Source organism: Venturia canescens, chromosome 4 (genome assembly GCF_019457755.1).
Source record: "Venturia canescens isolate UGA chromosome 4, ASM1945775v1, whole genome shotgun sequence".
Taxonomy (NCBI): Eukaryota; Metazoa; Arthropoda; class Insecta; order Hymenoptera; family Ichneumonidae; genus Venturia; species Venturia canescens.
In genome coordinates this window covers 3,642,501-3,666,910 of record NC_057424.1, presented here as the reverse complement: position 1 = coordinate 3,666,910, position 24,410 = coordinate 3,642,501, and the positions used below count along the sequence as shown (strand labels likewise).

General features: G+C 38.3%; 1 protein-coding gene across 4 annotated transcripts in view; it reads right to left on the bottom strand.

Annotated features, from left to right (window-relative positions):
* kcc (solute carrier family 12 member kcc) overlaps positions 1-24,410 on the bottom strand; it is a 277,322-nt gene that overhangs the window by 49,636 nt on the left and 203,276 nt on the right. Inside the window, exons 1-2 of one of the 4 annotated variants that reach the window (XM_043416524.1) lie at positions 19,371-19,434; positions 17,884-18,289 (exon numbers count right to left, since the gene is read on the bottom strand). The exons of 1 other annotated variant lie outside the window; for it this stretch is intronic. In XM_043416524.1, coding sequence (XP_043272459.1) covers positions 17,884-17,920 — 37 coding nt within the window. In that variant the 5' untranslated portion in view covers positions 17,921-18,289; positions 19,371-19,434. Of the gene's footprint in view, positions 1-17,883; positions 18,290-19,149; positions 19,435-24,410 lie in introns of those variants that run through there. 2 more of the 4 variants (XM_043416525.1, XM_043416527.1) reach the window with 2 other exon arrangements.

Sequence of the window (24,410 nt, the reverse complement as noted above, 5' to 3'; positions counted from 1 at the left end):
GATGAAGATCGCAAGAGTTTTGAATATTTTAGAGGAAAAAAATTGTTCCTTGTATACTTTTATACTTTATTCCTTATATACTTTTTCGTTCATGTTAATTTTAGCTGAATTGCGATCTCAGCTGCTTTTATGAAATTCCATAACGCTGACGTTTGCAACATTGGAGTTCAACGAAACGAAAAAAGCTCTCGAATAATTTCAGTAAATCTGCAATTTTATTCCCTGCGGAATTTGCAATTGGTCATTTTCAACCCATATCAATTATTCGTGAAATAAAAAAATGATGAATTACAAATATTTTTTTTTCATTTATTTCGTTGGACTCCAACGTCACAAACTTCAGCGTCGTGAAATTCCAATAAATTGACTGCATTATTCAAAGACGATTTCGTTGTCGAGTTAGAAATCAAAGATTCACGATAATTTTCATCGCATACAACCTTAGAATGCGAATTAGTGCTCGTGAGAGAGAACGAAACACATTGGAATGATTTTCTAATGATAATAAACGAAAGGGAAGCCGTGGTCACGTTTACAAAAAATGTATAAACTTTGGAATCATGCACTAGCTGATGCACCGAATGAAATTTGTCTGTGTATTCGAATGCACAAACCTGAATGCGTAGAGCGATTCGATCGAAGGAAAAAAAGTAGGACAATAACTAATTAAGATTAAGAGGGCAGATGTCCTTGGATTCATACTTTGTGACGGAGACGTATAAAGATAGTGGGGGAAAATCAGCAGAAGGGAGGGGGTACAACAGGGTTGATATGCGTTTCCACAATGTTATTCGAACTGTGTTACGCGATATGTGAGGCATACATGTATGTATAGGATGATTACGGGTATCGATACGTCTTGACTATCAAGCTGTTTTTGCACGTGAAAAAGCTTGGTCGACTTTGTCGTTTTTATCCACCCTCTCATCTCCTTTTCTTTTTTTTTCTCTTATATCTCACTCACTTCTTCTTCAGGTCTTTCAATTATCCGCTCATGGAAGTATCGCCCATTCGATAGTTGTCTCTCTCTCTCTCTCTTTCGCAGTCTTTCTCTTGACACACTGCGGAGGCAAAGCAATGGGTCGACGATGAAAGCGTAGCTGAGGGAAAGAGATGGAGAGAGAAAGAAAGTGTCGAAGGGCAACAAAAAAGGATGAGAGCGATCGATGCTTCGATCTACCCGAAACGAATTAGAGCACGAGGGTGAACACACACGTAAAGAAAGGCCTGTGTCTGTAAGGGTGAAGCATCAAAGTCAATAGATTGTACATAGGTGTATACGCGAAGACTTAAAATTTGTCCGTCAGCATGTGGCCTCAACCTCTTATTCTCTCTTTTGCCCTTCTTCGCCCCATTACCTATTCTTGTGTAGTCCGCTTTTTTCCACCAGCTAAATCACATGGCAAAAAAGCTTTAATTTTCAGTTGAATTCGATTCGTTCAAAATGTTTGATTGTTTTTCCATGTATTTAGAAAATTCTTCATCATTTAGTTGATTCATTATATGCGAACATTCGATCGTCGGAAAATACGAAAAAAAAGTATATGAAGTCAGTCGGAAGACCGTTCCGAAATATTTCCAACGCTATTGCCAAGTGAGAATGGAATGAAACGGTCCATAATTATTGGCAAATGTTGATAAACCGAGCACAGTTTATAACATTTCCGCCCATTTATTGTTACGGATACTCATGAATACATCCATGCTAATTTATAAGCGGATTGTATTTGGATACCGTAAATAATTAATGCGAAAAGCTCTACGCTCGCGATGAGATCGTTCGGAAACAGGGATTTCACTGCTTCCTGTTAATCAGGAAAGAGGGTAGTAGGTTTATAAATGTTTGTATGCCTGAATTCGTATTCGCCTATATGTATAGATTGCATGTAATGCTTGCAGTGAATTTCAGAGAGGTAAGTATCCAACGTATTTGGATAAATAGCAGCGGGGACGAACGAGCGAATCGAGGACACTTGTGTTACGCGCATTGCAGATACACATGTATATTGACAAAATGTACCGACTCTTGGAAATTTCTAAACTCCATTTACTCGATGTATAAATATATTGTGTATATACAGTGCTGGTGGCAAAACGAGAGAGGGAGAGAGTTAATATAGATATGAATATATGTATATTGAAAGAGCAAAACGGGGGGGACTACGCACAAGAACGGCAGAGGTTGAGGAAGCATGCAGGGCGATAATTGCTAGACAAACTGTGTGAGGGGCTTAACGCCAAATTCAATTGATTCAGAGCAACCAAGGGTACGATATGCGTTTGGGATTTGCGATTGACAAAGTCTCTCCACTCGTATACCAATCGCAGCTAGGGTCTCTCCAACCTGCGAGAACGGTTTAGATCGAGAGAATAATTTTCGAGCGGACATTGTGCCGCAAACATGTTCAGCAAACATTGCATCCATCTATTTAGGCTTAATTCAACTTCCGGAATCATCTACCCGAAGTTCCGAAAACACCGAAACTTTCGCTCTGACGATAGTTTTTTCGATTGTTATTAATGGGGTCGTCGGCGTCGTCGGAAGAGGAATGCTCGATATAAGACTTGCGTGAGCTTCATCAGACTTTTTGAACTACTTGAAAAAGACGATTTCAGATTGCGGACGGACCATGGGGAGTTTTGATCTTGAACTTTTCCGATACTGTAAAAGCCAATAGGGAATGAGACTCGGAAATTGGAGGTTTCGAGAGTATTCGAGTTTCCTTCAAACCCACAACGAATAATCGGTAAAAAGTTAATCGAATAAAGTGAAATTGAGCTGCAAAGGACAATGGGCTCGTGGTTCAATGAACAATCCTTTCATTCCTGTAGATTCGATGCACTTGATATCACAAATGCACGATGTACTTTGTGACCTCGAATTGCAAATGGAGGGTTATTTCAAGGAGTCCCAGGGAAGGAGAAAGGGGGCGGGAGTGCGGGGGCGCATAATGGAAGCTTCGGTAAACACGATTCACGTAATTAGAGATACTCCCTGCACTGCGGGGTTGCCAAACGAACGACAGAGGTGACGAGACCCTATCAGAAACCTAAGCAAATTGTGGTTCGACATCATTAATCAACCCTTTGTCTCACTCCGTCGTCGTTCGACCTTCCCATCTACTTTATTTTCCTCGCTTTCTACATATGCGATGAGAGTCCACCAACGCATCACATTCCTCAAATGAATGTATCAAAAAATTCTGTCACGTGAGGAATCATCAGCCATGTGAGAGGAGTCATCTATGTATTGTGATATATTCACCACGAATATATTAGAGTGCTAATGGCTAATATTGGGCTATTTCAATGCAAACATCGTGTATGTATTCGTATTTCGAGTACCAGTTAGTTCAGGGAGCACAGTCGATTCTCGATTTTTATTGGATCCGAATTCACTTGTGAAATGAAGCTGTTCCATGAACTGTAATAATTTGTTACAAAAATGGGTGTTGTATCAATCGAGAATCAACGGATTTCATGAGCCATGTAATTTTCGATGCTGCTGACGAAGAGATCATTTTAACCAAAGATTGCGCCAATTTTTATAAACATCCCTACATTTCTCGATATTTTTATATATGAGGAGCTCAAACGATTGATTTTCTCTCTTACTTGAAGCGAAGGAAGCAATTTAACGTTTGAATTTCTGTTGAGAAACATCTTGAATTTAAAGGGAAGCAAGATAATATTACGAAGAAGTGTTCGTTCGATGCCATGGAGAATGACTAAGGAAAAAAAAATTATTGATGAAGAGAAGAGAAATGAAGAGGAAAAGACAGACGAGAAGATCTCTCGAGTTTGCTTTTTGTAACCGAACCACGTACTTACTTATTTCTATATATATATATTCGTATATATAGTTAAATATATAAGTATGAATTTGTATCACTATTCTATATTTGACTCGGCCTTCCGCCCTCTCGAGACACTTTTGTTCTCTTTCAACCTCGTGTCGTCTCTTGGACCTTCCTGTCACTTGACGCAGCAAGGTCAGAAATATAATAATGCAACCCTTGACGAAAAACTCGGTGGGGATTTAGGCACGCTCAAAATGAATACACCTCTGTCACTCACTTATGTAATTGATTTAACTCTCGGACGTAACCTCCACATTCATTAATTTGACCTTCTGAAGATTTTGCTAAATGCTCGGGAGACGTTTCGACTGTTGAGTAGGAAAGTTTTCCGCCCCACCCAATTAATCAGATGAATCTTTTTTATCGAAAAAACCCCCTTATTGCATTTTTCAATAATAATAAATTTTACTGCTTAGTTTGATAAAAATCAAAAGAATTCAATTGTTCAAAATATACCGGTCGGAGTTTCAGTTTTATCTCGAGACTTTATCGCGAGGAAGTGCAAACGTGTCGAGATAAAGAGGTGAAAATCTTATAGTTCAGAGTCCTCGAATGTTACCGGAAATTCGCTTCTTTTCCGGACATCTCTCTCTCTCTCTCTCTGCCTCCTGAGAAAGGGAGAATTCAGAAAACGCGAGTGAACACTCGTTTCAACAGCTTCCCGTTTTCTGTCGACGATCTAATTTCCTGAGAGTTATGCCAATCTAGGTGAGGTAAAACTAACTGTACTGTCTACTTCGGAATATCAGGTCTATTGTTCCGCAGGTTAACAAAAATATGAAGGAAGAAAAGCGTTTCTTCGTCATGAGAAAGCACGACAAGATCCATTTATGAAATATCTACTTGTACGTCTAATTTTAAAAGCACGGTCAAGTTTCATAAAAACTTGGATCACTTTTATGAGTTAAAGGGAAAAACTAGAAATAGATATCCGCATCAGCTTCGGAGTATTCGGAGCGAACGATTTTTCTGATAACTTTAGAAGCTTGAGAAAAAAGCTCAATATATCAATTTATTCTATTTATCGAAGGGAGGGAAATAAATGTTTCTATTTTCGAACCTTATTTTGTCGACACAAGCGTTTTTGTAATTTTTTCGAAAATGATCATTCAAAAAATGTTGATTGTACTAGTTTTCTGAAGTGCGAAGCATCCGGCCGATACATTGGATGTCGAGTTCGAGCTATTAGAAACTCAAAAAAATATTGTCCTCTGCAGGTACTGAGTAATTGATGCGCGAGCCAGTGCATGACCTAGAGGTCACCCATCCAAGTATTAAACAAGCTAGAGGTTGCTTCAACTCTGGAGTCGAGCGGGAGATGCATCAGTAGCATACCCATTGCCGTCGGACCAATGCAATTATGTTTTCCTCTTTACATACCACTTTATTGTGTGTGAGAAGATCCATTTCCAATGATGGAATAAGCCGCGTGTGTTCACTACGATGGGTTGACATTTATCGTTCTTGTTTATCTCTGGGGATTCGCGCAAACACGTGAGAAAGAAGAGAAAACCGTCGGAGAAAAAAAAAGAAGAGAAAGGGAAGAAGTCTGATGCCCCGCACACCGCGTTCGAAGCACCCGGATCGAGGTCGACTCGATTAACGATCATTAAAAGTCTCTCCTTTCACCCCCTCTTCTAGCTTACTCAGTTACACGATATTATAATCGACGCGGCTACGAGCAACGACCATTGCTGCATAAAAGAATAAGGTCAAACGTTCAAAAAACGTGATTATACACTTCATTGATATCATAAAATTAACAAATGTAGGGCCGGTTCTATTCGAAAGCCTGTCGGATTATTTCGGAATATTTCGTCTCTAATAAAGATCAAGTGAGATAATTCGGGCGTTAAGGAAGTTGAAGCGATATATATAGGACATCGTACGAAAAATACATTAGATTTTATTATTCCACATTGATGAGTTGAAAATTTACGTGAATCTTCTTGAACAGCGCTTAATTATGTGTGAAAAATTTGGAGAGGCTTCACCGCCTGGTAATCGAGATATTCATTGTTGAAAATGACAAGGTTAAACATGGGCTCTTATGGAAGCTTTCAAAAAATTGCTAACTTCAACAATAAATATCTCAACTTCACGACGGTGAATCATCGGCATATCCCGCCAGAAGTTTAATACTGTCTTAAGCTTTTTGTTTAAAAAATTTTAATGTGCAAAGTTGGAAAATAGTTTTAACATAAGATACGCTTCAACCTCCTTAAGTCGTCCATTTTTTAAATTTCCAGCTCTTTAATTCGCAGTTCAGTGTCAGTTTTTATCAATTTACTATAAAACTTAGGATGAATCCGAAACGGATTGATTGTTTTTCTTAAATTTAACGAAACGGTGATAAAAATAATCGACATTTCAACGTATTATTATAGTTACTGATTTTTTTTTACTGATTTCGCTTATTTTCAATGATTAATGCCCTTATAAAAAGTTGGTGAGTAACGTCCGAAGTTGGTCACCAACGAGGGGCATTCTTGTCGCTTTATTCGTACTGTGATTGGCCGCTGGGGCTTTCAAATTCGGAGTCTTGCTGTCAGTTTCATGTTTACTATCAATTTAGCAGTGGTGTATACGCGAGTGGTTATAAGCTTTCCTTGGGCGCAGCAGCGCTAATAAACGCCTATACGCGCGCTTCAGCGCGCGCTAATATATCCTAGTAACCCTTTTAAAAAGTTGGTGAATAATGCCCGAAGTTGGTCACCAACGGGGGGCATTGTTGTCGTTTTATTCGTGCTGTGATTAGTTGCTAGGGCTTTCAAATTCGTAGTCCCGCTGTCAGTTTGACAATTGTGTACTGTCAATTTGATAGTTGTGTATACGCGAGTGGTTATAAGCTTTTCTTGGGCGCAGCAGCGCAAATAAACCCATATACGCGCGCTTCAGCGCACGCTGGTACACCTTAGTACGAATTGAAATTTCAATAGCAATGGGCCGGAGATTGTTTTGAATCGTTCAAAACTTTGCGCCAACGATTCATCGTGCTAAATGGTTTATACATCGTTTTTATATAGAAAAACTGAATAAATATCAAAAGTTCCATTGAGAGCGATAAAATGAGGCGAGGAATTTATGAAAAACCATAAAATATATGAGGATTCGCAGGAGTATCATTTGTCCAGTTTCGCAACACGTATACGCCGTCGATATTATTCGATATTAAACTTTTTTATGAGCATACAGGGAATTCTCGCGGGGACATGTGTTTGACGCTCGTCGGAAAATAAAGGAGAGAAAATATATATGGGAGAAAGAGAAAGAGAGAGCGAGTAAAAAGAAAAAGGTGAGCCACAGGGATTATTGGACATCTCGAAAGGTTTACAACTTGGAAAGATTTGTAGAGCATCGTCTTCGTTCTCGTGCTGGCGAATATAAATAGTACAAAAGTCAGGTCGAGGAGCGACCTTGTGGTTTTACCTTGATAAACATTCATTGCGTGCATTCCTTCACAAAAAAACGACTCCGAAGATGAACGCGAGATACACTACAACAGAAACATGTAAAACTTTACATGCTTTTGTAGCAGCATAAGAATGATAGTCGATGGCCAGAGCTCCGCCTGCCACCGTGAAGTGAAAAAATTTTATTGCTCGATTTTGGGGTTTGCCGGGGTGTTCGGAATACTGCAGAAATTTACAAAATGCATTGAATTTTTTTTTCCGTCCGAAAATCTGGTCATCAAACAAACTGACCCGAAATCGATTCAACGGGCGTGAATCAAACATTTCTTTGGTAAGGTGTCAGGTCAACACAGAGCTACTGCCCAGAGTCCCAACTGCCCCTAAAATATAGATATGCTCCGCCGTTGTATGGTCGTCAACGGTATATCTAGGTATATATTGGGGGCAGTTGGGACTCTGGACAGTAGCTTCGTGTCGAACTGACACCTTACTAAAAAAATGTTTGATTCACGCATGTTGAGTCGATTTCGGGTCAGTTTGATTGATGACCAGATATCAAACGTCTACACGATGGAACGAGGGTGATTTGATCGTTTAGACAAGACATATCAGAGAAATTAAAAATCATCGTTTAGATATTTGGAGGGTTGTGATAGGTTGATCTACTATACGTGAATCTAGACGTGTCACATGGTTTTGAATGATTCAGAGCTTGTTTCGAGATGCTCGTCAACAGCTAGGGGGTCAAACTATTTTTGTTTTCGTCAGAGATCCGTAGCCCTGAACTCTGAAGGTCACCGAGATATCCATTTATACGTTATCCATTTATAGGCTTCAACCAATTTTCGTCCTGGCCTACTCTGACCTTTGAATGAGATGACACTGTTGAAATTGCAGGCTCGTATCGGGAAACATTCAAATATTCTATCACTTATGTCAGCCAAAAAATTCAGGTTCAATTCCACATTACCGCATTTTTTTGCAACGTTTTTGATGCGTTTAATAATAACAACTGCGAGGTCCTTCGATTACGTGTTACATCACGCGGCTTCCAATTTGTCTGCGTCGCCTTACGTTAAGTGAGAGTTTTCCGAAAATCGACAACAATGAAGTTGACATGAGTTCAAAGACTAAAATGTATTAGGCTTTGATCGCTTAAACTTTTTTATCTTTCGCATATTTTCCATTTCCTTAAAAGCCTTATAAACTTTTCTAGAAAGACCTTCTCTTAACTGTTTTAAATTGAATGCCTGCTTATATGTGACTCGATAATAATTTTTCTTCCTAAACCAATCAACATTCAGCAATAATTTCATGGTTATTTTGCGACTAAAGAACAATAACGATTTTCTATGACGCGTGATCGTTAGGGTGGTCCTTATTTGGCGTTGAAATTTTTTTTCCAATTCAACCTCTGGCTTGACTCCAAATCACTTAAAAAGACACAACGAAAAAGCTGGGGTCGCAGTGGGATGATGGGAAATGGTGTCGGCAAGTCCGTCATCGTTTTAACTTCAATTAAACTTTTGTTTACTCTTTCTTTGGCTGCTATTTTCTTTCTATTTTGAAAGTACGTCGAGCCCTCGAACTGTATTCGAAAACCTTGTCAGTCGTCATTAAAACAATCATTCAAATATTTATGTTACAGTCATTCAAAATCGAAACTGCGTTATGAGTATTTTTAAATTTTGAGAAGTATAAGCATGTCGTGTCCTAACCTCCAATTATTTCAATTGATTATCTCTGTCTGTGATGTATTATTTTCTCGTATGTTCTGGAGCTAATCCTTATATGATCTTTTATTCTTTGCTCTTGAGTTTCTATAATAAGCAGACAACTCTTTTACCATTTTTATATTCGTAGAGAGAATATTATTTTTGACAATTTCTAGATCATTACTTTCTTTTATTTTCTTCACAACCTGGAGGAAAAACGGCACTATCAAATACCATTTCTGAATTTATTTATCTTTCGTTTCCGGGATATATTCCCTTTACTAATCCTATTTAATGTCGGTCCCTGTTCGAGCCCCAATGAAACGAAATAATTTTGTTTCGTAAGCTTATTTCAGCTTGGCCGGAATAAGCAAAAAGATGGATATAGGAAGCAACCTGAGAGACACGGAATAAAAGAATTGCTTTGAGAATTTATTTGTCAAAAGCTAGTCGAACGCAATAGTGAGAAACTTTTGACGAATAATTCGCAGTAAGATGTAACTCTAGGAGTTGACAGTTTATATGAAAGTTATAAAATAATGAAAATTATTTGAAAACATTAATATTTGAGGATAGAATTTATAATTAAGGTAGCTTGTGCTATGCCGGCAGACACTTGTCACAGAGATTAGAAAGAATATCATGTTAGCTGGACAATGTGCTAGGAGACAAAATATTCGGAACGGGATAGGCTGTTACGTCCTAGCATTCCTAGCATTACGCAGAACGCCCCTCACTTTTTCGTCTTAAATCTACAAGTCTAAACTTACATCATCGTTCGTTGATAAATAAATTCATATCCAGTAAGATAACTCAACATAAAATATACTCTTAGAAAATTCCGGTTATCTCTAACAAGCTACTCGTTTTTTCAGTAGCCACATAAATACACACGACCGGCGCAAGAAATATGAAATCTATCCAAGTCCTTTTCCCAAATATTCCTTATCCCCAATTTTATCACCAATGTAAACATTTTCCAGACCCACACGAATTCCAAAGCTGCGTTTCGAAAACCACGTTTTCCACGAGCCCCGAAAACGCATCCCTCATTTCCAAGAAGAACATCTGCACATCTTATCATTTCCGTTCAACCCACTTTCCCTAATCCTGAGAAAACCTCGCACTACTTTTCCTCCAATCAAATCTCCGGAAAAGTCTCCCTCATATTCAAATCCAATTACCAAGTCAAACCACCCACTTTACGACCTATTAACCAATCCAAACTGAAAAACCTTATAGAAAAACTCCCCTCTACAGCATCCAACCCCCCAGATACATCTCATCCTCTAACTCCGACCAAGTCAAAAAGACTGTAGTTTTAAGTCAGTTAGCAACGAACCTTGAAACATTTAAGATCGGAGAACTCTCGCTCTCTAATCCAAATCACTTAGGAGAACTCTGTCTAAATCGCTAACTCAAAAGTACATAGTAAAAACATTTTAATTTCAAAGTATAAATAAGTGTAATAGTCTATCAATAAATTCATCAATATATTTTGTAGTGAACAAAATATCATCGCATTCACTTATTTCGCGAAGCCTTCGACACCGCTCCACTTTTAATTCACGAGCACAGCATCATCACAAGGTCACGTATACCTGAAAATATAACGTGTGTCCTCGGGCGCCGCACTAGTCCCAAGGAAGACTCACCGGCAGCGATACTCAAAAGTACACCCTGCCTCTCTAAATCGGCGACTGTGCGTCCCCATCTAATCCTCCCTCTCGGGACGTAACAGGCGTACACCCAAAGAAGTGTGATAGATGGACGCTATGCCACGTGACACGCAGAAATTATAATAGGAAGAAGAACTAGAACAAAATGATACGTGACCCTGTGATAGTCTGATCCTTGTAGTCCAGTGAGGCGTGCGGTGCAGGGTTGGACTTGCTCCGGTGGGGAGCGGGTTTTCGAAATTTCGCCGCACTTACACCGAGCGTTTGTATGTTGCTCAGTGGGTGTATGTGCGAGCGCGTAAAGTGTATCGATACAATAGATTCATCAATTCCATCAAATCTGATCAATGATTGCAACAATTTTGAATGACTACGATGATAACTGGCAACTATCAACAATAAATGCTCGAAAAATCGTAGAAAAACATGACTTTAATATAATATGCCTTTTTTTCAATCAACTTGGGCTTGCCAGCACCATTTCCCATCATTCCACTAACCCCAGTTTTTTCATGGTGTCTTTTTTAACGATTTGGAATCGAACCAGGAGGTGAATTTGAAAAATAAAAATTCAACCCAAAATAAGGACCACCCATGCACGATCACTAATCATGCATAAATTGGGAAAGAGAAAATGAACATACTTCGCAAAATGAGACATAAGAGACTTGTATTCAGCGAAGTTGTTTCTTTAAATCGAGCGTAGGAGTCGACTGCTGCTGAGACCACGGTCCCGTACTTAAAGTTCGCGAGGCGAATGCACGTTCCCGTTTACTCCAAGTTTTCATGAGGAACGAGTGCACAGAAGATGCATGAAAGTACAGAAAGAAGGAGTCGACTAGTCCCGAGGCGTTTCTGCAGTGCGCTTTCTCTCTATTCCTTCTCTATGCAAAAACTCAGTTGGTATAAAAATCCACTCACGTGTGTCTGTTCCACTCGGGTCTCAGTTTAAAAAAAAATAAGAGTTGACGAGAAAAAAAGCTCGTTGAGGGAATGTAGACCGGGCTTTAATAATGCGGCGGCGCTTTAATTTTCACTTGGACACAGGTTTGGAGGGGTCGACGAGTGCATACGGTATGAGACCGCGATGTCGAGAGCGAGCAACAGAGATGGAAGGAAGAGTGCACTCTTGGAATTGCTGTACGCCACCAACAGCAGTGCGCGCTCGGTTGAGGTGAGAGTGTGGCAGAGTTATAGCCGGGGGCACAGACAGGAAAGATGAGAGAGGACAGAAAAGCTAGCTCATGTATATGTATATACAGATCCCTATTTCCCTGATAGCACCTGACCGTACTCACGAAAGCTCAACGCGCATTTTTATTTTTCGAACTAAATTCCCCACGCCCCCTCTCCCGCTCTGTATACTACTCTAAACGTCTAATGACTCTTCATTTAAATCTAAACGCTTCGTTTATTATATTAATCCTGCGAAGGATTAATTCGTCTCATCCATCTCTATGTTGTGTTGTTTTCATGAGTGTAAAATGCGGTGGAGGATAAAATAATTTCGGTCAACTATTCGCGAGCATTACGGTCTTTTTGTTGCGTTCAGTCCAACCCTATGGGATTCGTAGAGCAAAAAAGTTCTTCAAGTTTTGTCATTTTTTTTGAAAGTGTTGAATGGAGTGCTTCTTTGGTAATAATCGCTGCATTATACTTATTGCGGAAAGAAATTCGGGGATCTCGATTCGGAAGGTAAATTATTCAAATAGCGATGGTGATGTTCGATTCTAATATTACACTTGCGGATCGTGATTGAATCGAATTATTACACCGAACCTTAATTATATAAGCCACTTATTTCAGGGCGACGAATTCATTAAAATTCGACAAGTCCCTGATCGTTTGAAAGGGAGTTTAAGCGGGGTGCACTCGGGACAATTGATGAAAATTCACCTTGTTCTCACAGCTGTAAAATAGAGTGTGAACACCATTTTTTAAGAGTTTCCATCGCGAGCAAGCTTGGTAAATGAAAAATCATTATCGATGGATAACTTTTTTCATTTTTTCAAAAGAGTATTCAACTGAATAAAAAAACTTTCTGTAATGGTTCGTGACGTGAATACACGAGTCTATCTACATATAGATTCTCAATATCTCATATCCTTTTTTCTTCTACTTTATTGAACGAGACATCGAGTTTATTGACCTGTGAAAAGTGATACGAAGGCTTCTGTTTTTCTCGTTGTTGAACTTGATGTTAAGTTTAGTTATTTTCGAATAATTGAACGAGTTCGATGCTACTGAGCTCAAAGTGAGAAGAATTCAGCCTCATACTGAGACAAGGAATTTGCTCATTGAACGAAACTTTTTGTTGGGTGACAAATTGTAGCGGACAAATCGAATTCATAAATTCAATAGAATTTTTGTTGATTGAATGAGATCATGCACAGTATTTTAAAATCTGCAGAAAAATCTGATTTTTTAACAGAGCATAGAAAAATATTCAAAAATGACTGTCCTTTCTTAAAAAAGATATTTCGATATGTCGAAATGCGAAGCCTCTATTCGTTGCCATGGTTTTGTAAATTTGTTGTCGTGGATTGTTGCCAAACATCATTATTAGTTAGTTTTTCGCCGGTAAAGCGGGTGCGTAGCGCCCGCATTGTTGCTAGTATAAATAAAATTCAGAGAAAGTTACCGAGCCTTTAAGCGGAAAAATAATTATTAAAAATTGGACATTTTAATGACAGCGAATGGACCGTGACTTTCGAATCTAATTGAAAAGATCGTAAAGATCTTCGGAAGAAGAAAAAAACTTAAAATCGTATACGTATCCGTTGAACATTTCTCTTGCTACTGGTGTTATAAAACTGTTAGGTCACCGAAATTTTAAGATTGAAATCATAGATTAAGGTAGATGGGTGAATATTCGCTCTCCAAGATTACGCGATGATATTTTTGGTAGGCAAAAATGAATACGTACTGGACAGATTTGCAAAATTTCGATGCTAGTTACCGTGTAGTTCAGCAGCAAATTAATTATTGAATATCGACTTTTCTCTGACTCCTATCACTCCGGCATATGAAAGCCGTAACACATATGAAAAGTTATTGAATTTTTTTGTTAGTTATATCCAAGATTTCGCAAAAAAAAATCGATCGTTATATTTCGTGGATATTCAAGAATACATCATGAGTATTTTAGTTTTTGAACCTTGTTGAAAATCGGCTGAAATATGAAAAAATATCTGATGAGAAATCATTCGTTATTAGCTTCGCCACGTTTTTTTTTTGTAAATTTTTACAAAACGACGATTTTTATTCTGGCAAACTTTTTGATCGTTCATTTTTTCATTTTCCTCCACTGCAATTACTACTTTGGACAGTAAACTCACTTCATAATCTGTAAAATTTGTAAACAAAACTCACAGCGTGACATCAACAGCAGCGGCAGCTGCTGCACCACGCTAGTCAAAATGAATTCTTCAAACGTTTTTTTAATAATAAAATTTTATAAAAATGTTGGTTCTTTACCAATTATATTTCTAAAACAATAAAATTATTGTTTTCAATCACGTAGCCGTCACTCATCCACCTTAATTACGATTATCGCTCATGATTTGTCGTCGAATACTGGGTCTGGTAACAGCACGGCAGATCAGTTGTTTTATGTCGGCATATATCGTTTATATGTGTGACGTGCTTACATTAGTATAGGTAATACGGTTGTGTATGTACCTTCTTTCTCGGTATGAAAAAATAGAAAAATGTGTGTTTTTTAAAAAATATTTTATACAAATATTGAGATCACAAAAATATTTGCAATCACAAATAATGATGCAACATCAAATGTAACAAATGTATAATCTCAAATCTCGAAATGAAATTATTCACATTTTATATAGAGTCATATATGACATTCAAAGGTCATCAGTTTTGACGGTAATGTAGATTTCTTTCCACCAACAACAACGTTGCCAAATCAAGAAGCTAACTAGTCAAATTTTTACTAATAACGACATGTTTTTTATATAGTTGAATAATAATTACAATGAACTTATTGATTAGTCTTTTAATTTTAGTGTGAATTTTTAAATCTATAAATTTTTGAGAAGATAATTGCACTAGTTCTTTATGATGAAAGGAAATTGCACTTGTTCAGCGCTCATGTAGTGTACATGATCTTATGAATCAATCGATTAACAATCAATCAGTTCTTGTGCGTATCAATGGAATTTTTGTTTGGGTCAACGAATTTCTTTTTATTTGATACGTTTTTACGACTAAAATTGTGTTCGATGAACTCATTGTTCTCAGTGCACGCTTTTTTTAAGGTGATATTATAAAAAAATGTGTTCGACAAAAACAACGTTGTTAAAGCTTATCAAGGAAATTCACGCGAATTTAATGGAAATCAAAAGTTCCAACTTTTTGAGTTGAAGTTTGGACATATGCTATAAATATATACCGTGCATCTATTTCCGGAATTATTATAGGATCTACCGTCTAGTTGTCGAGACGACAATTAACGAAAATCACATTTTTTGAATAAGGATTATACATAGGCTCTTATGACAAGCACACTTCTTGTGCGACAGTTTGGATTTAATGAAATAGGATCCTCCCAATTTTGAAGAGCCAAAAATGAGAATAACACAATAGAATGTTTTTAAATATCAATGATGTCTTGAAAAACCCTTGTTACCGGTGAAAAAGACTTGGGAATAGAAAAAGAAAAATACTTATTTGAAGTTAACGAGTAATAACGACATAAAGTTTGCCAACACCATGAGCCAGCTGAGCACAACCATGAGCCATGTAAATAGACAATGTCTGTTGTCACATTTTGCTTGACGATTTTACAACGAAAGTATTTTAACCGCTATCATTGTATTAAAAATGTATCAATCTTAACTAATAAGTTACACGCAAGTTTAATAATTGCGAAAATAAGTTTTTATCGTTTCTTTGATCATTAAAGAAGCAAAAAAGTTTAGTTGCTTTTTTAAATCACAAGTAACTCATGATATTCCTTAACACCTAAAGGATCTGTTCATTTATATCAACGATGAAAATCGGATGAAAATCGAATAGTTGCTTTTCCTTCATTCACACTATTCGACTATTTTTCGCAACAATTTTTTATTGAGTGACGTAGATTTACGATACTGAAAGATCTCTAAACGTCACTTTCAACGACAAACTTTTAGTTCCACCTTTAGGTAAACATGGTAAGTTTAGGTGGCAAGCGGTTGATATTAACATCAGAGCACTCGTGTGTTACCAGAAGAGAATTTCCCTGAAGCTTTCCCAAGGCTCGCTTTCAAGTACTAAGATGAAAGCTCTCCCTCCCTCTCTCTCCTTCTGTCTCCTTGTACTCCACTCCGGTCTCTTCCAGGTCGGTTATTATGACCCAGCAATTACCGGGACTCCACCCTTAGTAATACACACGATATTAGAGCCTCTAGCTGTTCATATCTTGACAAACGCGAAGGTAGTTTTGCTTTCGTCAATTAATGGCCATCGATAATAAACCAATGACTCATTACAATTTGCTATTTGGTAATATATCAAGATGATTCAAAGTCAGTTGATAATTCAAGAAAAAAAAACAGGTTATCGTAGTATAAAAAGAAATTTTAGATGTTTCATTTCCATTTTTTTCGATCGCGGTAAATTAATATTCATTTTGTAAAGAGCCGTTACAACAGCTCATGTGGCAGTGAGCAAAAGTTGAAACAAAGTGAAAAGCAGAGCCTTTTGTCGATGGGGCCGAAGAGTATATGGGGTTTTTGCACAATGAATTTAATTGTAGGAGAATTTATGGTTTCGTTAAAACTACATAATTATGCGGTATATGCTTTACACTGAAGAGAGTTTCATTCTCATTTTAATTGAGCATGAATGTGAAATGCGACCCGACAATTATCGTCATTTGATCGTTTTATGCACGAGCTAATTAAAAATATGGCTTATGATGAAGAAGGTTCGTGAATCATCGGGAAATCCGAAAGACGTGAAGCATTCGAATTTCCGGATCGGATCACTCGGGATTCGTACCACTTGGTATATAATTGGCATGAATAATGCATGAGTTGGAATTCAATAATGATTAGCAAGGTGCCGACAATGGAAAGAATGAATAATATCAATTTTTTATTCCGGTGAATATTCAGTTCGAAGTCTGTGCAGAGTACAAAGTGTTGAAATACGAGATGCTGGGAGACAAAACCCTAAAAGAAGAGAGAGAGAGCGAGAGACAGACAGAGAGAAAACGGGAGAGTCTACAGGGATGACCTAGTAGCGTTTGCAGGGCGTCTGACAATACCCTGGGGATATCTACTGGTGCATGAGAGCAGCAAGCATCGGCAGCACAGGGGACTCGCCCAATAGCATACGAAGTAGAAGTAGTAGTAAAGGTAGTAGAGTCTGACAAGATTGTAGGTGCGCGCTCGTAAATGCTGGCTATGCTTGAAAACATATATTTATATGTATTCACGCATATATATATATACGAATTCATGATGAAGAAAGCCGACGCATATGCTGTAACTGAGGGGCATGCAACTTGGGGGGGGGGGTCAGTTCTTGCTTGGAGCAGACCACCCAGACTACCATGCATTGACGAGCCTCAACTATAGGTATAACCGTTTTGTACTATATACGAATGGATACCGTACAGATAACGTCGCGAAGAAAAGAGAGTCTATATTTCTACTATAGTTCGTTACAAGTCAGTTTTTTCGTTTTAAATAATTTAAGGGATAGCGATGAATAAGAAAGTGGGACGAATCCTTAGGTATATACGCTGAAAAATACATTCTTTCATCTATCTACTTCTCTCATTTACTTCAGAATTCCAATTAAAATGAGAGAATGAAGTTTTGCTGTTTTCATCGCTTCTACCAGTAGGTCAGTGTTCGAATTTTCATAATTATTTTAAGTGTGATTGTTTAGAAAACATTCAAGTGACGAATGTTTTTCGGTCAGCTATTGGTTAATCTACTTGTAGGAGATTTTTTTGTATATTTCATCAGAATCAATGTCCACCACTTTTTTTCATGTTACAGAAATAATTCGAGAAGGGAATAAAAAAAAATGAAAAATATTCAATTCTTCGTAAATCATAAATATACCCATTTTTTTAAATTATTTTATTGAGTAAATTCGTTTTGATAATTAGTTACTTCGTTTTTTGTGGTTTCGTGGGCAACATAAATTGCAAAAAAATGTGTTATCAAACTCTCAGGAGAATGAAAAAAATTTTGCGTACCACTTCTGGACTGAGACTTGCCGGATCCCTCGCTCATGATGACACCAGTAAGCGCAGCGATTCCCTTCGCGCTCTTTGTATATCTCGAAGAATGAGTTCAGAAGGTTTTTATTTGGTGAATGAATGAACGAAATTCACTAATTTCTGTTATAAGTCCGTTCAGTCTTGGACGTTGATTCACAAATAAAACGAGAGTTTTTGCCAAAATTTATATTCCCTCGGGAGTGATACTCACAATTTTGTTTTTAGTTCAACAGAAATGTAAGTATTCACGAATCATACGTGTACAAATAAATACACGGACAGGGGTTATCAATGTCCCCTGTAGATATTCAGCACTTTAAACGAATTTTCTGCATTTCTCACGTCAGTTGTCTCGAGTACAGTTTAGGCACTCAGGATTCACCTGCATCATTGTTTACAATTATTAAGAGGATTATTAGAGTATGAAAATGATTATTTATAGGAATGATTGAACAATGAATATTTCTATCACAGAAGGCGGAATGAACAGCACCGCCGAGGGGCGAGTCGGTAAAATTGAGTGAATATTTTTTTCTCGTTGTTTTTTCTCTAAGAAGCGGAAAAAGAGAAATCGTGGCAGCATCAGTGCCGTATCATTAGCGTGTTTGCTGGACCCGCCACGGCGTGGTCGATACCGCGCGAGTACATCAGCCAGTGCCGGCTTAAAAAGATCTCGAGGAATCAGAGCTAGGCAGTCAAACGGGAGGAATCACGATGAAAAAATGTAAAAAAATGGAGCGAGATAATTGGCTATGAAAAAAGGAAAAAGAAGAAAAATTTGGTCGTCAGGTGTGGACCCAGGAAGCACACCGTACCGAACGGGCTCTCGCAGTCTTATCAGTCGCGCGCACCACGTTTCCGTTAAACACCCTTGACACTCGCGGTGTGGTTCTGTATATAATACTATAAGCGCACGACCCGCAACGTCCGAATCCTTTACTTCCCTGTTATCTCTACCTCTTCCTCCCTCTCTCTCTCTTTCTCTTGAGATTCTCAAGGACTCTACAACCAAATTCAATTATACACCGGTTGAGTGGGCATTGAAAACATTATAAATCTTTATTGATTCCACAGAAATGTTTATTATCGAAAGGAGTAGGAGAAAAGAAAGTTAGAGAGAGAGAGAGAGAGGGAGAGAGAGAGAGAGAGAGAGAGAGAGAGAGAGATGGGGATAGACGAATGAGAAAAATAAAAACTCGAGCACAACACACTCTGATAGAATGGATTGAGACTAATACACACGTTTTTATGTACATACGTACACGTACGTGGCAAAGTGTCTCGGAAAAACGAGCTTAATTCAGCAATCGCTCTGTTTTTTGCTGTTTTTTTCGTTCAGTAACGATCGACGATTGAGACTTTTTCAGTGATTATTATAATTGTTATTTAAATGGGTTTGTTTTTATAGAATTGATCTACGGAATTTTATATAGTGTATATTGATAACGTTGTTTATCTGGAACCTTTTTTTATGATCTTCTTGACACACAGACTCCGTTCCGGCGTCCCACGACCCGTAACGTTCCCGGGCGTAGTGAGCTGCCCGCTCGCTTTTCCACCCTTATCCCGCGCTTGCGCCGTTTTCCCGGGACACAAATGTTCTACTCTCTACTCTTCTCTCTCTCTCCCTCTCTTTACCTCTCTTGAGGAGCTTGGATCGGTCCAGGGAGGGAGGCTGAAGACTACAGTGCTGCCGGTTAGTTCTCTGCGTATTGCTCTCGTAACATGGATAAAATAATGGTATATATATCTCTGAATATATAATCCCTGTTTAGGGTTGTTTCAGTGTCACTGCTTCAAGTGACACTCGTTTTTCCACTTCCCATTCATTTTCCATGCGTGCAAGGTATTTCGTGTCGACTCTAATGATGTCGCTTCAGAGTTCAGCGCTTTTTCTATCCAGGAAAACATTCACCCCTCTCTCAATCTTCGTTTCAGTCGCCCCCCCCCCCCCCTCCGAGGTTTTTCTAATTGTCACATCGGTATAAAAGCTATTCTTTCTTCTTTGAGGAATACTCCGATAAGTGCGAAGTTTTTCTAATCCTATGCAATTCGCTCATTAGATGCAAATGCTACTCCCTGTTCGCATCTTTCTCGACTTTGGTAAGTGATTTTTCGATTGGAGTTCTCTTTCACTTTCGCTCTTTGTCCAGGATACATACACATTCGCTTTGGGCTCTTATATACTTGTTTTCATTTGAAGATTTGAAGGATGTTTTTTCTCCAGTCACAGTTCGCGGGTAAGGATATGTAAAAGGTGGTTTCACATCCGTTTTTACGATCAAATTATGCTTATCGTCAACGAACTTGTCACACACAACAAAAGGTGTTGTTACATGTAAGACTACCGGGGATGGACCTATGTTCATGAGCAGGATCGAAGTGTTCTGTTTTTAGAAAGAACAAGCCATGTAATGGACTTGATTTCATTTATTTTTCATCGAGCGCCGTGTTCTATTCGATCAAACGACATTTTTGGCAGCATTCAATGGCACTATGTCTCGCTTATTCCCAAAGTGTTCTCCACAGACTCATGTATCAGACCCATGTACTGTTGCATCGGGTCACTCGTCTCGGCATTGATATTCTGAGTTTTAGAGTGACATAAGCTTTTTTGGGATGGTGAAAATAAAACGATCGAAACGAATGATTCGGGAGAAAGAGAGTGCGAAAGAACATTTATTGTAACCAGCAGCATGAATCTACCACCGTGAATTGGGGTAGAGAGCTCCATATTTTTTCTTCTTCATACGAGAGAGAGAGGAACGTGTAACTAATTTGGGGAGGCGGGAGGGTCATTCTCACAAAGAGCAAAGAGCGAGGAAGATCAGGGCATGGATAGTGATTAAAAGAGATAGGTATATAAGGATCGATTATTTTTTTACTTCTCTGATGCGTGAGAGTGCGATTGGTAAATTGTACAAAAATATATGAGCAAGAGAGGATACAATAGGTTGTGGAGAGAAACGCGTGGAAATGGCCACACGCTCATATAGGGAGTATCACGCAAGAGCCCATGTGTGCTGCATGGATCTGGTTTTCGGGTTCTCGTGTGCGGCGTAAGCCGCTGGTGTTGTAACATGCCTTAGCTGCAGCATCAGCTGCGCGCGAACTTCTCATTCCTCCCTTACATCACCTCCGTGTACCATCCTTTCGGTTTGATCATAGTCCCTTTTATCTTTCTTCGTTCTCATCTTATGAAACTACGTACTCCTGCTTTCGCCGGCGTTATCGCATCGCACTTCCTCTATTTTTTTTTCTACATTATTGTGAACCTCCAGCACCAATTTACGACGACTCGTCTGTATCGTTATGTAAGCTGTTCGTATGAAAAATAATGTCAGTGAGAACTTAGCGAATGTAGCCTTTTGTACGAACATGAAATATTGTTTTCCTCATCCGTTTCGGAACGACGTTTTTACCAAGTTTGCCAAACGATTTTCCGCTCATAAAAATCTCTCCGAAATTTCTCAATCTTCTTTTCCTATATGACTAATTTTTTCTATCTCAGAATCGGAGAATTTCCCGTAGAATTTTCTCCCATGCATCTTTCGAATCTCTCAATCGTGGGGAAAACCAAATATGGTTCACTATGGAAACGACATTTTGCCGGAATCTTGAAATATTTTCTCGAATACGTCGAACGAGACTTCGTCATTGCAAGATTGTTCCAATGGACCTTCGTTTCGGTATAATGAAGCACAATTGTTCAAAATTTAGTTGTTTAAACAACAAGTTTCCCCTAAATACGTGTAAAAAAATCGATAATGTCCTTTTCAGCGTTAATACGTTATTCACATTCAGCTTCAATTCTCATCAAATAATACATATTTCCAACGAGAATATTATCAAGTCGAAAAACCTTGATATGGCTCAATATTTGGAATGTTTTTTTTTCACATTGTAATTTCCAAGGTTTTGGATTCATCGTGACCTTTGAAAACATATGCGTGTCATCGATATTAGTTTAGGACACACGGTCAATGCAATTAAAGATTTTTTCGTTTTTCTCTACAAATAATATAATACATTAGAATGTTTCATTGAATGGAAACGACACAGGCAGAAAGAGATATGTGTAGGAAGTGGAAGAGAAGGAGACAAATTGTTCAGGCAGAAGTAGATAAAGAGGGGAAAAAAGATGGAAAATTCGTGACTTTCGACGAGACACATTGTCCGATCGACAGAGGGACAAAGATCTTCTGATCAGATTCTCAATCCGATATGACTCGTGAGATATATAGACACACGTACTGAGCATAAAAATTATAAGTGATCCAAGTATATTTATCATATTATCTCCGTAGCTAGACACTTTCGTATGGAAGATCACGTACGCGTTCAATTGCTGGTACATGTAGTTGTCGACTGTATCGTGTATAGCGCGTTGTGTAATTTGCCCATTCTCACGAGTAAGAATAAGAAAAAAAATGAATAATGAAGGCAAATTAATATTTCATTGTTGTTCCGAGATACAGCGATACAATCGAGATGCGAGATAATTTCTCCTGCCCGAGCCTCTATCGAATGTTATGCTTTTGATCAATGACCAATCGCTTCAATTCTCATATGAATTTCCATCAGAGCTTTCGCCATATGTATTTTCATTACACAAACATATCATATGTTCCCCTCTACACAACCAATTATTTACTTTGCTGAATCGAGCAAGTACGATATCAGCACGAATGATCATTTCAATAATCGAAGGTATGGTAATTGTCGAACTAATGTTAAATTCGGTACAAATATGCGTGATTCGTTAAATTTTATACTCATCTTAAAAAAAATCAATCTTAAATTCAATTCTTCTTATATTTGTATTCGATAATAGTTTAAGCCCATCAAGTTCGGTTTGAGCTCATTTGAAATTCATACGGTTGAAGCTTTACAAGATCTATCTTTACTTTTACTTTTTTCATCGTAGCAGCTCTTCGTAAACAATGAAAATAAATAAATAAATAAATTTTTTAACTCGGAAAAACTTCAGGTTGAAGACAAGTTGAATGATTTTCTGGAAGATCATTTACGCGGATTAGAAAGTAAAGATTTAATTGGAATTCGTGAGAGTAGACGTATAAATTTTGACGCTTTTGCGATCGACTGTTTCTCTAGTAAACTTGCAGCGTAGCGAGATGAATATTCCAGCTCGGAGCGCTAGAATCACTGAATGATGAATGAATCAGTGTGTCGAATCGTAATTCGCAGTACATCGAATGCCCCGACAAATTATCATGCATGTATGATAATATTTCCATTCCATATATAATAATTCACAAATTGTGCATTTACACATTTGCCGCATGAACGAGCGAAAATTTTCTTCGTAATTTTTTCTTTACGGTCCGAAATAGTGACGCTGCTTTCATCTACTATATACGCTTTTCGTACATTTCCACATTAGCATCCGCTCGCACATTATCCTCTGTAATTTGATCATGGAACACTCACAGTTATAACTATATTGGGTTTGCCCTCGCCTGCTGGTGGTTTATCTCAATCCCGAAATGCTTTTGTTCCCAATCATGCCAATTATTTCGAATCACATTTTCTTTTGAAGTATTCAGTAATTATGCAGTTTGGATATTTTTCCGAAAATCGATGCTAGAATTTTTTTTTCGTCTCGAAATTGTTGAAGGGACTATAATAAGTGATAGTCTGTAGGGAGAGACTGACCTTTTCCATAAAAACCATAGGTTAGGGGGTTTGAAGTTGTTGGAAAAATGTGATGAAATAGGGTACATTTGAATATTTTGGTGTTCACATTAGGACAGGTGGGCACAAACACGCGTGCACACACTTGGTCTCAGGAGTACTTTCGAAGGTGATAACCAAATAATAAACCTAATGACAACCGTACACACATCGAAAGTTTTTTAAACCCAGCACCCGACGATTTCGTATATACATCGCTCGTGCGTGTCCGGAACATCTTTCGATGTGTGTCCGGAATTGTTAGGTGGGTTTAGAGCACTTTTGATATGTGTGCGGATGGTCAGGTGGATTTTAAACATCTTTCGATGTGTGTGCGGAATCGTTGGGTCGGTTCGGAACACTTTTGACGTGTATGCGGAATCGTTGGATGGGTTTGGAGCATTTGCGATGTGTATGCGGTATCGTTGGGTAGGTTCAGAGCACTTCCGATGTGTGTGTGTGTGTGTGTGTGTGTGTGTGTGTGTGTGTGTGTGTACACGTACGTGTGTCCACCTGTCCTAATGTGAAGTTCAAAATATCAAGAGACGCGGTAGCGGTTCGACGCCAAGTATTAAAAGAAAAAAACCACAGCACAAAAAAAAAGCCAGCGCGAGCCCTGCTGCACTCTTATATACGCGAATATGCCGGTTTTATGACGTCACAGAGTTTTCAAACGGCTCTCCCGGATAAACGGTTCCATTAAAAAATCTGAAAAATGGTGACGATTTTTTTCGATTTTTCCCTCTACAATGGTCCTTGTTGCAAGTAAATCCGTTCAGCCATTATTGAGATCCGTCATTTTTGTGAAT